Here is a 16,514-nt window from a genome sequence, read left to right as displayed (position 1 = left end):
ATGCAACACTGATCCATATTTTATGGTTCTGTCCAAGTTTTGAAAAATTTGGAAGGGTATTTTTGAAGCCCTCTCCATAGTGTTAGGGGTTGAAATTACTCCTGATCATTTAATATCGATATTTGGAGTTTTATTGGAGGGTCTGTGGCTTCCTACTTGGTGGTGTAGGGTCGTTGCTTTTACTACCCTTTTGGTGCGTTTGATTGTTTTCAGGTGGCCCCACCCAAAACTTCGCACTGGATAAGGACGTGCTGATGACCCTCAGGCTTGAGAAAATCAGATACTCTCTGTGGTTCTGAAAAGAAATGTCATAATACAGGGGACCTTTTCTTTCATTTTTTGATAACACCGCCACACAATTGCAGGAATGACATATGCACTGTCATACTGCTAATCCAGCTATGGTGGATGGGCTGACAACAGTATGGTTGCTTTTCATGCTGTTCCTACTTGGTGGAACATCTAACTTTTTATTGTACTCTATTCTGATACTGTCACCATTATGTATTAGGAGTGATGGCACCGAAGAACTCTCTTTGGACGTTTATGATTAGACTCAGACTTTATGGTGTGTTGTGTTGGATAGCTTAGAGCAGGGGTGTCAAACATATTAGCACAGGGGCTGCATGGAGAAATATATATTACCAAGTGGGCCGGATCGGTAAAATAATGGTATATAACTTTAAAACAATTGTCGTCAATTATATGCAGATTTTTGCTATTTGTGGGCCAGCCCTAAATTACGGAGCTCAACTGTAATCATATTATTCCAAAAAATAACACAAATGCAAATAGAACGCAGCAACACTTTTCCTGAATGAGTTCCGAACGTGTTAAATTGACCTGTTTTGCATATATATATTGTTCCCAGAATGCATTGTGTGGCGCAGTTAACAAAGTTATAAAGACGTTAATCCTTGTCATATGTATTTGTGTTACCAGTTATTGAATTTATGTCGTATTTAACGGGTCTGTTTTGTATTCTTGTGAAACCAATAAAAATACATTTGAAAGAAAAAGAAAATGTTATGTAAGGGTTAAGTCTAGTGGATAAAAGAGTATTTAGGCTTGTCATAAAGAATGCAGCATTTGACAACAACTCATTGCCACAGACCCGACCCACCAAGGTCACAGACTCCTTTCTACCCTGCCCTCAGGACGAAGGTACAGGGCCATCAAAACAAAAACAAATAGATTAAGGAACAGCTTTTTCCCCTAGGGCTGTGGCCGCCATCACCCCACCTGCAGAAATGCACATATTAGCCCCCATAAAACGGAAGAACTGACTGAGGCAATCCTCCTTTTGCATCTTTACACTTTCTGCTACCTCTGATTACTTATTTAGTTGCCGATTGACCAAAGTTTTTATACAGATACTACTCTTACACCGTGGTCATACTTTACTTGAATGTGTTATTGTTTTAATAACTTGTTTTTAAATATTATCTATGTGGCTCTTCATTGTTGTGCGTCGACAGGGTGAGGAGTACTGAATGATGATTATGATGATCATGTCTTAGCCACTCTTAGTTTGTCTAGTCTCTTGTGATGATATTTGCAGAGCTTAACACTTCCATTAATTGTCAGTTCCTGTCAATGACAATGCCCAACTTTGGCCGCGTGCTTCCGCATATTCGGCGAATGCTTTATAACGTGAAGCCTCACAAAAATACATGAGAAGGACCGTCTGTACTCACTCCGATCGACGGACATAAACGTTGTAGAAGCCAATAACGTAATGAACCCTTACTCTTATAAATTTGCCTTTATAAATAAAATAAAATAAAAATGATTTATTTTCAACGTACAATGACTTTGACAATAAATAAAGTATACTTCTCTTAACACAGTCAAATCTTTTCATAAGAGTCAGAATGAATTTGCATGGTTAAAAATAACAAGATAATAAGTGACCAACATTGAAACAAAACAATCTCATGCTTGATTATGGTTATTATTAAAATGTATTTATATTTTTATTTATTTTTATTCACTTTTGGATCTTTGGCTGACTGTAGTAGAATGTCTGCCATTACAGTTATGCTGAATACGTATGTGACTTGTACAATTGGTCAACAGTTAAACACACTCACATGGATAGAACAATCTATCCTCATTAATTCTATCTTTTTCGATTTTGTGAATAAACGCTGACAAGACTGAATACACGTCACATGTTTTGACCGGATATTACGTCACACGTACGTTTGTAGTCCCAAAGCAATGTCGGACAATAAAGTAAGGTTTGTTTGGGGAAACGACAAAACAGAAATCTTTTTGGAATTAATTAGAGAAGCGAATATTAATGCTATTTTAGATGGAAAACAGCAAAGAAACGCTACGGTTTATCAATAATTACAAATCAAACTCATACGACATAATCGCACTACGCAGTCGCTTCCTGGTCTTTTCCTTCTTCTACTGGTGGATCACATCTCTATGGTGTATACTGCCACCTACAGTGGCGGAGTCCCGTCTCAATACTGGCAAAAGAAGAACAGATGGAAACAGGCATAAGTCGCATTTCCGGTTTGTGCATTTTCACAAAATTCGCTTTTTTTTTTTTAAACATTTGGATGTGATTGCTATGGATGCCCAGCCAGATTTTTAAACTTTCCAAATATTTGTCACAGTAATCATGTGCAGTAGTGAAATGCAATAATACCTGACAATATATATATATATATATATATATATATTTTTTTTTTTTAATAATACGCCGTTTGTACGAATCACCCACAGTTTAGCTATTTAAACACCATGTCACCATTATATTTCGCTGCACTGATGTTTTTCGCAGTTGACGTCATGTGTCATCCAACAAAATTAATTTGGAATGAATGGCCTTATGAAACAGATAAAGAAAAATGAATTATGCTTCTTGTTATATACTAGCAACTACATCTACACTATTCATAGTGGGATTCAAAAATGTGTTGGTCCCCAAATTTCCACCACACAAGCTGTTTTCTTTACAGTTGTACTTTGTTAGGCTTCCGAACCAGCATTGTGCTATTAACATCAGTCCTGTCCAAATCGCAGTGCATGACTGTTACATTCATGGCAACAGTTGGCTAGCATTGTGAGTGAACATAGCATGCTTGATAATGAGCTGTGTGCGGCTCATTATGATGGCAGTGAAGAAGCAGTGTCTGGGGGGTGCTCTCTCCCAAGACTGACAGAGCAGATGTGTTCATCATCAAAGTGACGAGCTGAATATGGAGAGTAATGGCTCCTCACTGCTGTCTCCAGTTCTCATCTTATACATTTATCATCATCTTGGTTCTCTGATGTACTTTGCTACTATGTCAAAGGTTCCCGTGATTTTCTAGTGTTTTTTGGTAATTTATTTATAATAGACAGTAGTTTCTGACATATTTGTGCTTATTATCGTGTGTGTGTGTGGGGGTGTGTGTGTGTAAGTGTGTGTGTGTATTTTTTTAGCCAATTCCTCAGCAGTGACATGTTTATCCTTTGTATTGCACAGTGCATTTCAAAGTGTGTATTCACCTGTAATCTGAATTGTACTGTAGTTTAGCGCTAAAGCTCTTGCAGCAAACAGATGCTTCATAAAACTCGATGCTGCCGATGAGGCCAAAGTCTCACCTGTAATGTCATAAATTTAAATGAATTCGCTTGATATGTACAAACAATTCTATTGGTATTTCAACACAATCACAGTGGTGTAGTCTGCTGAGAACATCGCCAACTAGGCAGTTCTAATCGCTTCCCTTGTGTGCCCCATACCTGTCATTTTTATCGAGGAGTGGCATACCACAAGTGTTAACCTATGATGGGTTTTCCTTTTTCAATACTAGATTTACTTGATAACTTTTGTAATCTGCTCAAAATGCTTTGTCTAAATTCTAAATAAAGAAACATATATAAATAATTAAAAAAAGTATATATATATATATATACATATTTATTTATTTATTTTACCTGTTTTAGGTGTATCAACATTCTTTCATGGCATCATACCTAATCTACAACCTGTATACAAGGTCAGTGAGCAAAGAATAAGTTTTTTCTTTGTGGCTTGTACTTAAGTGTGTGTTTTTGTTGTTGTTTTTTTGTCTATGTTCTTGGACCAGGGAAGTGCTGGAGTTAAATCCTCCAGAAGTCTCCAATTCAGTCCTCCAGTTTGCTTCATGGGGTGTTAGTGGTCAGCAGTTGGTACGTTTTTCAAGTTATTTTATAACTATATAAACTGCATAATTTCACGGTCATTGTTTTCACTTATGTAAAAATTAATTGGAACATTTTTGTATATGAGCTGTAGAACCAACAAGGCGAAAACATTATAATGTAATTATTGGCGAGTCCCACTTTAAACACATACTGTACAAACTAGATGTATTTCTGTCTTGGCCCAATACTTAAAAAAGAGCAATGCGGCTATTTCACAATATGCCTTATCTATATCACACCAACATTAACTTTTTACTTTACATTTTTACCCTGCAGATCTACATATTTGAAAACAACATTTTTTACCAATCAGAGGTTCTCAGCAGCTCATGGAGACTCACGTCATCTGGACAAGAGGGCATCATCTTCAATGGCATTGCAGACTGGCTATATGAAGGTAAAATATTATTACCACTAACATCACCCTCCTGTTTTGGCGGATAAAACAAATGACTGTAAAGAATTGCAACAATATTTTGTGATGATGATTTTGATTTCTAATTTGCCAAATAATCTTCAGTAAGAGAGATGAAAAAGATGAAAACATTGAGTGCTATATATATTTATATTTAAAAGTTTAGTCTGGTTTGCAGTTTCTATTTTGGACTCTCTTGTTCTTTCCAGAGGAGGTTTTGCACACTCAAGCAGCTCACTGGTGGTCACCCGATGGCTCAAGACTTGCTTACCTGACCATCAATGACTCCCTGGTCCCAAACATGCTCCTGCCATCTTACATGGGTTCCATTTACCCAAGGGGAAAAGAGTACCCATACCCAAAGGTTAGACTTGACTGTAATGTAAGGCTTCTTTCACACACAAGCTTAATACAATTTCAGTAGAATGGCAGTCACATTTGACTAATTCAAATCAATGATTTGTTAACCTCTTTGCACTGTATATAAATGTTGATTATCATTGAGCCCCTTTTAAAACAGAGAACTAGCAAAGCATAAATACTGAATTCAGGACACGGACACCCCCCCCCCCCACACACACACACCCACAAACACCCCCCCCCCACACACACACCCACAAACACCCCCCCCACACACACACACACACGCGCGCACACCCACACTTGTCTTTGTATCATTGTGGGGACATCTCATTGACATAATGCATTTCCTAGCCCCTTGCCCTAACCCCAACCGTCAAAAATGGTTGCCTACCCCTGTTCCTTACCCTCAACCATAACTTAATTCAAACCTAAACTCTAAAACCAAGTCTTGACTATGGAGGTAAATATGGTGCAAAAGTAACTTGTACCTGTAAAAAATGTTTTTTAGTTGTATTAAAAAAAATTGTACCTATAGAAAAAAGTATAAAGTTGTATCTGTAAAAGTTGCGATTTGTCTGTAAAAAAACAAAGTGTACTTGTAAAAAAACAAAAACAAATTACCTGTAAAAGAAAAATTGTACCTGTAAAAAAAAAATTGGTATCTGTAAAAGTCGTGATTTGTACTTGTAGAAATGACAACTTGTAGTCAAAGAAGTCGCCGCTCGGAGTCACAAGTGTTTTTTCTGCTGCTGTGCAGTCACTCGACTTTTGCACCAAATCTCTCGCTACAGTGCAAAACTGATTCGTACTTGTTGAGCTTCGTGATTTGTACTCGTAGAAGAAGTGGGCGGGCTCTGGAGGATTTGGGCGGGCTAAAGCTCAACCTCATTGGTTCAGCGAACGACAGTGGGTTGATCTCAAATGACGCCACGTTTTTATCATGAATATGCACAAGTCCGAATTTTCCAAACAAACAGAGTAGACAGACCAGTTTACGCGTCATTTTGGAAGAAGAGGACGTCCCAGGCATGAAAATTTCAACATGGTTCAATATACAAACACCGTGTGGAACAGCTTAAACGTTGGTTGACATGCAGAGCACTCAAAGGGGGCAGAAAGAAAGAAGTTTTAGTATGAAGGTAAGATTTATTGTACGATCATAGCTCGTAATCCGGTGCTAGCTAGCTCATTTCATGTTGTTAATTGTCACGAAAACTGAACACATTGAAGTCACGATTTTCATTTAAAGATTTGAAGCCTACCAGTGTAAACATACGATCAATAGCTTGTACCTGCACTTCTTTCATGTCTTCAAAAACTACCTGTATACTTGAACTGAGATATATTAAAAAACATTTTTTACAGGTACAAGTTACTTTTGCACCATATTTACTTCCATACTTGACCCTCAAAAAGAGGTCTGAACTCGTGGGGAACACAAAAATGTCCCCACAATTTCAAGTTGGTCCTCACAATAGTAGTTAAACCTGGAAAACCACGCACGTATGGGCCTCACAATGTAGCAAAGACAAAACCACACACACACACACACACAAAATCTATATTTTAATTAGTGATGTTTGATACCAGGCGGCACGGGCTTAGGCCTTCCTGGGTGGAATTTGCATGTTCTCCCCGTGCTTGCGTGGGTTTCCTCCAGGTACTCCGGTTTCCTCCCACATTCCAAAGACATGCATGGCAGGTTAATTGAACACTCTAAATTGTCCATAGGTGTGATTGTGAGTATGGATGGTTGTTTGTCTCTGCCTGAAGACTGCTGGGATAGGCTCCAGCACCCCCGCGACCCTTGTGAGGATTAGTGGTTAAGAAAATGGATGGATGTTTGATACCACTTTTTTTCAGACCAATATCAGTACGTATGATTACTCACCGATACCACTAGTACATAAAATTCTCTCCCAAAAAACGATGACAGATCATTTTAAAGAAAGGCCTATTTGTAGTTCCTTATCGTAAAACGGCCACAAGGGTGCGGGCGATACTGGTATTTTCTGATCTATTTGAGCAAGACAATTAACTTAACACACTTCGTCAAGTGTCTCAAAGACCTCTCTGCTTAAAGATGGATTAGCAGGAAGAATGGCGATAATGCACACAGCATCTTGGTTTGTTGGTTCAGTATCAAAGCTGGTTTAGCGCTTGTCAGGCTGAACTGGTCTATTGTGCAAAGTGCTTCCTAAATTTGAATTGAGCTCACTAACTTACATAATCCAATTTTCTCTAACATCAAGCAGTCAGCAATGTGCATTCTCTGTGAAGCAGCAAATCAGTGGGAAATTACAAACAGTAAAACACAGGTAAAAGCTTGCACCCAAATAAAGAAGGTTTCTTTCAAATAAATGTCTGTAAGAGTCAAATAAGAGTCTGTAAGTTTAGAATTGTGATTGATGGCAGGACAATAGAAAAAAACCTCTGGGGGTTGATATTCGGATTCACGGCATGCCAGTGGGTTAATTCTGTGGGTGCTGTCCCCCCTGGCTGAGCGTGGGCGGGTCTGCCCTTCTGTTGGCTGCTGGGTGGCGGCTGCGTCTTGGCCGTTCCCTGGGTCTCTTGGGGGGTGCTGCGTTGCGGGGCTTTCCCTGGTGTCGGGGGCGGCGCCGTTCCGGCGCGGTCCGTCGCTCTGGGCCCGGCGACGCGGTTCGGGGCCTGTGGGCCACCGGGGTGCCCGGTGGTTCCCTCTCCCCTTCCCCTTCCTCCCCCTTGCTGCCTCTCCCTCCTCGCCTCTCCCCGCCCGTCCTCCGCCTCCCTGTCCCTTCTCCCTCGTCACCCTTCCTCCTCCTCTCCCCCTCTCTCTGCGGCCCTGCCGCTGCCCCCTGCCCTTCTTGTCGTCTCCTTCCCCCCTCCCTTCCCCCTCCCCGGTACGCCTTCCTTCCCCTCCCCTGGGCCGGGGGCTCCATCCATGGCCCGGGTCTCGGTGCTCCGGGGGCCGGCGGGGGTGGCTGGGGTTTGATGTCGTGCCCGCCCCGCTCCGGTGGGTGTCCTGGCACCTCGGGCGGGACCCAGTATCCGGGGGGCGAGCCCTATCGCCCCGCCGGACGGGTCCCATATGCCCGCCGGGGTCCCGGTGTGGTGGGTGGGGGCTTGGTGGGCGGGTGCGCCTCCTGCCCCCGCCCGGTTGGGGAGGGCCCCGCTGGTCGCTCCTCTTAACTCACTACACTAGGTTTGCACAATACACTTTTATAGACATATAGGGCACATAACACACTTTGGGGGGTGGGGTAGGGTGGAAACACCGTCTTCACCCTACAACTCCCCTCCAATTTTAATGCACCACACAACTTGGGGGGGGGGCTTATGGGGGTGCCATCGGTTGGGGGCCGCAGTATAGAGCAGTGCTGCGGTCCCCTGTCCGTGTCCCCGCCACCCCCCCCCCCCACCCTATCTATTTTTTTTAATGCACCACATACACTCAGTAACATGCTCGGGAGGCAGGTGGATCGGAGCGTGGGAATATCATTTCCCTCGGCTCCGGTTCACCTGCTCCCAATTTTAATGCACCACACACACACACTTGTATATACACTGGGTGGGGTCACATTCACGGTTTAGGGGTAGAGTTCGCCAGTCGGCGAGCTGGCGGACTCAGTAACAGGGGTTAACTTTCACAAAGAACGCTGGGGTGACGACCGGGGGCTTCCCCCGCTGGGCCTGGGGTTCGGGGGTGTCGGCCGCCCTCCGGTGCCCCCATCTCCCCCTTCTGCCCCCGGTGTTCCGTCCCTCCACACGGCGGGGGGTGGGGTGGGCGCGGCTGCCCTCTCCGCTCCGCTGTCCGGCCCTTCTTCGGCGCCGGTGCCTGGGTGCGGGTGGTCCCCGGGGGCTGGGGGTCGGGGGTTGGGGGGCTGCCGGTTGGTGGGGGTGGGGTCGGGGGGATGCTGGGGGTGGGGTGCTGTCTGGGGGATTGGGGACCTGGGGGCGGCTGGGGCTGGGTTGGGGTGGGTGGCGGGGGTGGATGGGGGGGGGGGGGGTCGTGGAGGGTGCGGGGGTTGGGGGCCGGTGGGGTGCCTGGCGGGCCTTCAGTGCCCCCTCCTGCTGCGTTGGGTCGGGGGCGCGGGCCGTGTTGGGGCGGGGGGCGCTCCTGCTCCTGGGTTTGCTCTCCGGCCGGTGGCCCTGGCGGGGCCCGGGGGTCGTCCTTTGGCGCTGCCGCGGCCTGGGGGGCCCTGAGGTGTTGCGCTTGCTCTGTTCCGGCGGGGGTCGACGGCTCCCCTCTTTGGTGGAGATTTTCATGCATGCCAGATCCACCACACCAGCATCTACCGAAACTCAGACACAATCTGTTTCCTCCTCAGGTCATTGAATCGGTGGAGGCTGGTGTCTGTGGATCTCACTCGGCTTCGTCTGTCCTTCCTTCCTTTTCTCGGTCTCTCCTTCGGTCTCTTGAGGCCTCCCTGATTTTATGTTTTTTGGATGTGTTGGGGTCTGGATGTTTCTTGGGTTGGGGAGGAGTTCTGGTGGGTGGCCCGGTGGGTGGTGTCTGGTCAGTGCTGGATTTCCCCTTCCTTGGTTTTCTTTGGTACCCTCGGGTCTCCTGACGGCGGTGTTCGGTTTAGGTGAACGGTATGAGATTTTTTTTAATAGGTTTTTGGTGAGCTAACAAATACACGCACGCACACACGCACGCACGCACATACACATACTCACCCACACACACAAAAAAATAAAAAATAAAAATTATAATAATAATAATAAAAAAAATTAAAATAAAGAGCAATGATGATGACATTTCCGAATGAACAATACTGAGCTCTTTATAAAAAATAAATAAATAAATAAATAAATTTAAAAAAAACAAACTCTGGAGGACCAAAATTGACAAAATTAAAAATAAATAAATAACTACATAAATAAATGACTACATAAATAAATAAATACATAAATGATTGAATAAAAGTGAAAATAAAAACGGATCTAAAAAATATAATTCTAAAATTTAACACAAAAAATATGTATAAATGGAAATAAAAACAGAAATAAATAAATAAATAAAAAATTAAATTCAAAAATAAATATTAAAAATTAATGTCGAAAAATAAAAATATAATTAAATATCAATAAACAAATAAAAACGCTCTGCTCACATTTATTTATTTCATGCTGCAGACACTCTTTTGAATAATATTTCGACCTGACAGAGCGTCTGCAGCATGAAATAAATGAATGTGAGAGCAGAGCGTTTACATTTTTTTTATATTAAATTCTATTTATATATTTACTTTTGAATTTATTTCGACAATATTTTTTATATTTAATTTTTGAATCTCGTTTTTATTTATTAATAGAAACCTGCTTGCTCACAGTGGCATTATGATGTCCCACTGCAGCTTTCTATTTATTCTTGATTTTCGCATTTATTATTTTGCCTTTTCATTACATTTCATTTACTAGAAGTGGTAATCGCAAATAACAGTCAATTGGTCACACCTTGTATATTCTTTTCTTTTTGCTATGTTGCTGTCAAAACATTTTACAATTAAATCACGAGACTAGTAAATGCAGTTATATGTGGTTTGAAAAACATGTCAAATGTAGCTATTATAGCAAGCTAAGAGCAGTAGGTTGAAGCAGGAAGTGAAGTATTTAAGAAGACAGAAATAATATGAGCCATTATTTTCTGTCCTGCTCCAGGGCCTTCTTACTGCACGTTACAATTTCCTCTCTGCATAGCAAATTGTCATATATTCCATTACTATGACCCCTCCGCCACAACTTATTATGTAACCTCATTCAGGTATAAGTAATTACAGTGTGATACTTTCTTATCTTCAGAGTCTGTGCAGTGTACCATGAAATATTTGTGACATTTGATTTCATTTAATTCAATCAACTGGCATTCTTCTTTTATTGATTTAGATGGGTCAAATCAATCCCACTGTAAGCCTTTATGTTGTCGTTCTCGATGGCAGCTCCCAAACAACTCAACTGTTGCCTCCGGACAGTTTTGTGAAGAGGTAAAAACTGCAGATAAATGTTGTTCTAAAATAAATTCTTTAAAAAATGTAACTGTGTTCTTATGCTGTCACAACATTTGATTTATTCATTTTAGTCAATTTTACATCACCATGGTGAAATGGGTGACATTGGACAAGTTGGCTGTGCGCTGGGTAAATCGTGCACAAAATATGTCCATTCTTTCGCTGTGCAACATACAGACTAATGAATGCACAAAGGTAGGATTTTTTTGTATGACTTTTCCCAGCTAATCATTTAAAATTTACAAAACTGTCTGACACGGTTGTGATTTGCTCTTCTCATTCCAGAGACATGTGATGATGTCAGATAAGTGGCTAGATCGACAGGTAAGTGCATCTCTCAAAACAACATACATGCACTTTGTTATCGTTATTATATGAGACAAAGTTGCAGAAATTCAACTTGTAGGAAATGCAGAAACGGAGAGGTCTTTCTCCAGGATTGATGGCATATTGGAGATAGTGTCAATAATGAGGACTGTTGCAAGTCAGCAGGCCCAAATACAGAAAGCACAGGCATAGATTTTGCAGGCAGCAAACTCACAAACATTTATTAAATGAAACTGAGCGCACCACTGAAACGATTGGAAACGGAATAGCAACATCCAAAAAGGCACAGGTGAAAATGATATGACAAACAATGCGAGATCTGTCAAATACTGATAAAAACAATGGAAATTAAGACCCACAGATCAATCACAAAAAGCTGAAAAGACAGGAGGGGAGCTAAGGAGCTGATTAGCCGATGCAATAGAAGCAGCTTTGACAAGGCCTGACAAAACTAATAAAGCAATCAGCCTGAGACTTAAGCCTCAAGCCAGGAGGGTGTACATTTTCTCCTGTGAGGGCCACATACAGTAAAATTGAATCATGCAATGGCTGCTTTTACATTCTTCAACTTTAATTTATTAAACACACTAAAACCAATGGATAAAAAAAACAATTGTTAGTTTGTCTTGAAAATTTGCTACATCACAGGCACAGCTATCGAAAGTGATAAGGCAAATAGTTTACCAGAAAATGCAATGTAGCCAAATCTATATTCCGTTTTACTTCAATCACTGCCAGTCCCGTACTCCCAATTGTTTTGTCTAATATGAATGTACAATGGCTGGCAATGAGGAACATATTTTCGCAACAGTGATGGCAACTCCACATCTACTCACCGCTCATTAATTGGAGAATATTATTGCATCAGCACTAATAGTACTTTTCAGAGTTATCTTCGATGATTGCACGAACAAACTTTATAATTAAGTGTGCTTGATCAGTCAACATACAAATTAGATACTGAAATTCAGGGGAAAGTCAAGTCTAATATGTTCTATGCGGGGCTCAGATAACGACCAACAACAGCTCATCTGTTCCCTGGGTTTGGTGATTGACGTTCGCAACCTGTGCCCTGAGCCCATTAAGGCCTGAAGCGCCTGGCAAAACATGCCTCTAAAACCTGAAGTTGGACGTGAGATCGAGTCCGGGCTTTGGCCTTCCTGGGTGGAGTTTGCATGTTCTCCTCGTGCTTGTGTGGGTTTTCTCTGAGTACTCCAGTTTCCTCCCAGATTCTAAAGACATGCATGGCAGGTTAAGTGGACACTCTAAATTGTCCATAGGTGTGATTGTGAGTGTGGATGGTTGTTCGCCTCTGTGTGCCCTGCGATTGGCTGGCAACCAGTTCAGGGTGTACTCTGCCTACTGCCCAAAGCCAGCTTGGATGGGCTTCAGCACCCCCCGCGACCCTTGTGAGGAAAAGCGGTTAAGAAAATGGATGGATGGATATATATATATATATATATTTTATATATCAACAAATTTCACTCAAATAAATCAAATAAAACAAATAAAATAATGTGTGAATAATACAGACTTTCACACATTTTTTGTTATTGTATATTGTTGTTATTCTTTTATTTTAGTTCTGTGTGTGAAGTTTGCTGATTTTAAACAACATATAATAATGTGTGAGCCCCATACAGATACATAGCCCCATAAAAGTTTTTATCTCTTGCACATACGTATGACGGCGTATTAGAACCACGTCTACTTTTTTTTTTTTAGAGGGCGGGTTCAATATTCCGGAAAAAAACTCACAAATTAGCCATTTTAGAAAGTGGCAAATTTGCAAGAAAAAAAACTCAGAAACTTATGACAAATACACATAGCGTAGCTATTGTCTAATGTGAGGATTTGTTGGTGGTTAATGGGACACTGTTTATATAATGAAAAGGCAGGATGGAAATGGATTCATTCTTAATTTAAACTTTACTCATCATACACGGCAGCTAGAACGACAACACTTCCTGATCCCCTATCAGCTGACTAACACTAACCAATCAGAAGCTAGCATACTTTCGGAAAATGCAAGTGAATGACAGCAGATTCGACACAATAACTTAGATACTTGAATGTGGAAATAATGATTCTGGAAAGATCAATGTACAAATAAATATTTATTTTAACAAATTAATTTAAATGTTTCATCCTCAGGATGTGGACCTTCGCAAAGCGAGGCATCTTTGTCTCTGGCAGTACCCAACGCTTCAAAGTGTGAATGCTTGGGTCACCGCAAAATTTAGTGCTACCAGAGTTCTTCAGTAAAAATGTAACAACAGTGTAGCATCTGTGGGTATATTTACCTTCAACATTGGGGCGCCGTTGTAATAACCTGGGGAATTTGGGGCATTTTCTAATGAAAATTTATGACTTGACTTCACATTTAAAGTTCAGGAAAAACTATGTCAAAGAATCGACCAGTGCTTTAGTTATTTATTTGAATTGATTGTTCTTTGTTTCGCATTAGCTGAAAATATTTGTATCAGAGTAAGAACACAATTGTATTTGTTTACTGTGTTTTTCCTAGAATGAAGAACCAATGTTTTCAAAGGACTGTACAATATTCTTCATGACTCTGCCATTAAAACACATTGTACTTGGAGCATTCCGCCACGTGACCATGATCTACAACCAAGTAAAACGAATACTAGTTTGTACCAAAAGGAATTGCATGGAACAATGGTCAACCTTTAATTTGTTTGGATTTAGAAACAATGTTCCCATAGAAATACTGATATATGTTATCATAATATATATAATCAATTTCATGATCAGAAACTTTATTGACTTGGCATAACTTTGGGTCATGTCTCGGTTTTTGTGTTTGGCTCTGTGCTTGCCCTGCAATGAAATGCTTTTGCTTCTCCTTGTGCAAGGGAGAAGATGTCAAACATTTCCCCTTGACCTCAGGAAGCTGGGAGGTCTCTCAAATTCTGGGCTATGATGAGAGCACTAAATCTGTGTAAGGAGAATTATAAATCGATAACAATCAATTATCATAAGGAATATGCTGTGGTAAAAACATGTTTACTTTGTTTTCCAGTTATTTCCTAAGTAAAGAGACTGGCACAACAGAACAACACTTATACAGGTATCCAATCATAACCATTTTGTTTGAAACTAGGGACACTAAAGAAATTTTAGAGAGCAACATTTATGTACCTCTTTTCTCTCTCTCTCTCTCTCTCTCTCTCTCTCTCTCTCTCTCTCTCTCTCTCTCTCTCTCTCTCTCTCTCTCTCTCTCTCTCTCTCTCTCTCTCTCTCTCTCTCTCTCTCTCTCTCTCTCTCTCTCACACGCTCTCATTGACATTCTTGTCTAAAAACAATGATCAGGAGACAGATAGAAAATTTTAATGGTTGATTCAGTTTGTATTCACATAACTGTTTTTCCCTATTAAACTTGTACGGGCAAAAAAAAGAAAGAAAAGATTTATCATGGAACATCAGCATTTATTGCCACACGTCGTTTGAGTGATGCAAATACCGCCCCCTGGAAGCTTGTGTAAACTTGGCACTATCAGTGGAAGCATGTCCATGGCTACAGCGATTGGCACACGGAGAAGACATCGTCTTGCCAGGCAGAGCCGCTGGGCATTTCCGATATTTACCCAATGCAATGCAAATTCTTCCTTTATAGTTTATAGGCTTAGGAATCTGATGCTCTTGGAAATGCATGGATCAAACGTGAATTTTGCTGTTCAGCCTCTTAAAGAGAAACAAGTTGTGACTAAAGTACTGAAACGTTTGTCATGCAGTTTCAAAAGATTTCAAATTTCACTTGAAAAATTAGTATCCCTACGTTGTGTAGTGGACTGAATGTTGCTTGCATGTTTTTGTTTGTTTGCAATTTTTGTTGTGTTATTTGCTTAGATCAACATTTAAACTGAGAGCTACTTCTTGGGTATTGATTAATGCAAAGGTCCATCAGTTTTATACAAACTAACAACAAATGTGCACATATTACCTTCAATTATGTTAATATTAATAATTACTGATATTCACCCATGTGAAAACAGATATCATGTTAATTTCCAACAATAATTAACAATTATAACAAGGTGGGAAACAAATATACAGCACTTTTTAGAACAAGCCACAGGCTAACCATTGGGTCTTACCTGACTGTGTTGGTGACACCTATGTCATTCTTCTTAAAAAGGGTCTCAGCTGTGGAGCCATTTCATAAAGAATGCCTCACCTGCAGCCTCTTCAAGTTACAATGCACATACTACGATGCAGTGTTCAGCACCAACTACCAGCATGTTCTTCTCCAATGTAGAGGTATGTCTTCAGAATGACTTAACTGTATTCAGGATGCAATTTATTATTTTATTTTATTTTTACATGTCACCCAACTACTACGCCACTAATTACACAGCGTGGCTATTCAAATCTAAATGTCAAGAGGGCTACATTTTCAGGAGCCTGACTTATCCCATCACCGTCGTTTTTCTTATGTGTAGTACCTTCAAACTTTTACATATTTCATCCATACTTCTTGGTCTATAAGCAGTGGTTCGCAAACGTGTCTTGAAACCTTGGGCCAACTACATTGGTAATGCCTGATGCCAACTACCCATCCCCTTGTGCGAACGCAATTTTCCTGATCAGAAACCGGAGAGGCAGAGAAATAATGCCCACTTGTATTCGTCCTCTCTTTCTCTTACTGGCAAGGTGAGTCGATTGGGACTGAGCCACTGCTGAAAGCTTTGACTACATTGACACGTCTCCAGCTTTAAGATATATTTTCATAATATTGATAGCCCTTAGCCTAGTTGTTTAATTGAGTACTTGTCTTTGTGAACTGGAAATGAATACCAGCTACACACTTTTAGGGCTCTCTTTTACAGTCGGTTAGTTTTATAATGCAATACTGAAGGGAAATAATTCAAGGTTTTTGCAATATAGCTCAATAAGGCTCACTTCATTTTATTGAGTTCCACAAGTCACAATTTCGCCATTATTCTTTAATTTCCCCAGGTCCTGGAATACCCCAAACTACGCTGCACAGATTAAATAAAATGAAAGGTAAGGAATCAGGCAAGAAAAGGGAACCAATATATTGTTTGGGAATTTCCATTACATTAATAATGGGACACTAGACACTGGCTTTCACACCTATCTTGTAAATGTGCATATCAGAAGCAATCTCCATCGGCGGTACTCAAAGGGGCCACACTACGAAAAATGTTGCTCGTGTGTATATAAAACAAATAGTTGGGTCTGCT

At 40.9% G+C, this 16,514-nt stretch overlaps 1 protein-coding gene across 6 annotated transcripts in view; it reads left to right on the top strand.

Moving 5' to 3' along the window:
* LOC147164268 (inactive dipeptidyl peptidase 10-like) overlaps positions 1–16,514 on the top strand; it is a 91,525-nt gene that overhangs the window by 58,825 nt on the left and 16,186 nt on the right. For all 6 annotated transcript variants that reach the window (XM_086091117.1, XM_086091114.1, XM_086091116.1 and 3 more), the window contains 12 exons: positions 3,952–4,004; positions 4,095–4,176; positions 4,468–4,588; positions 4,816–4,970; positions 10,838–10,935; positions 11,031–11,154; positions 11,245–11,283; positions 13,814–13,921; positions 14,163–14,248; positions 14,330–14,377; positions 15,446–15,567; positions 16,267–16,314. In XM_086091117.1, coding sequence (XP_085947243.1) covers positions 3,952–4,004; positions 4,095–4,176; positions 4,468–4,588; positions 4,816–4,970; positions 10,838–10,935; positions 11,031–11,154; positions 11,245–11,283; positions 13,814–13,921; positions 14,163–14,248; positions 14,330–14,377; positions 15,446–15,567; positions 16,267–16,314 — 1,084 coding nt within the window. The remainder of the gene's footprint in view (positions 1–3,951; positions 4,005–4,094; positions 4,177–4,467; positions 4,589–4,815; positions 4,971–10,837; positions 10,936–11,030; positions 11,155–11,244; positions 11,284–13,813; positions 13,922–14,162; positions 14,249–14,329; positions 14,378–15,445; positions 15,568–16,266; positions 16,315–16,514) is intronic.

This window comes from Leptonotus elevatus, chromosome 12 (assembly GCF_054856555.1).
Source record: "Leptonotus elevatus isolate MCC_2025b chromosome 12, RoL_Lele_1.0, whole genome shotgun sequence".
In the NCBI taxonomy this organism is placed as follows: Eukaryota; Metazoa; Chordata; class Actinopteri; order Syngnathiformes; family Syngnathidae; genus Leptonotus; species Leptonotus elevatus.
The sequence above is the reverse complement of the archived record's forward strand: the minus strand, read 5'-3'. Positions and strand labels throughout refer to the sequence as shown.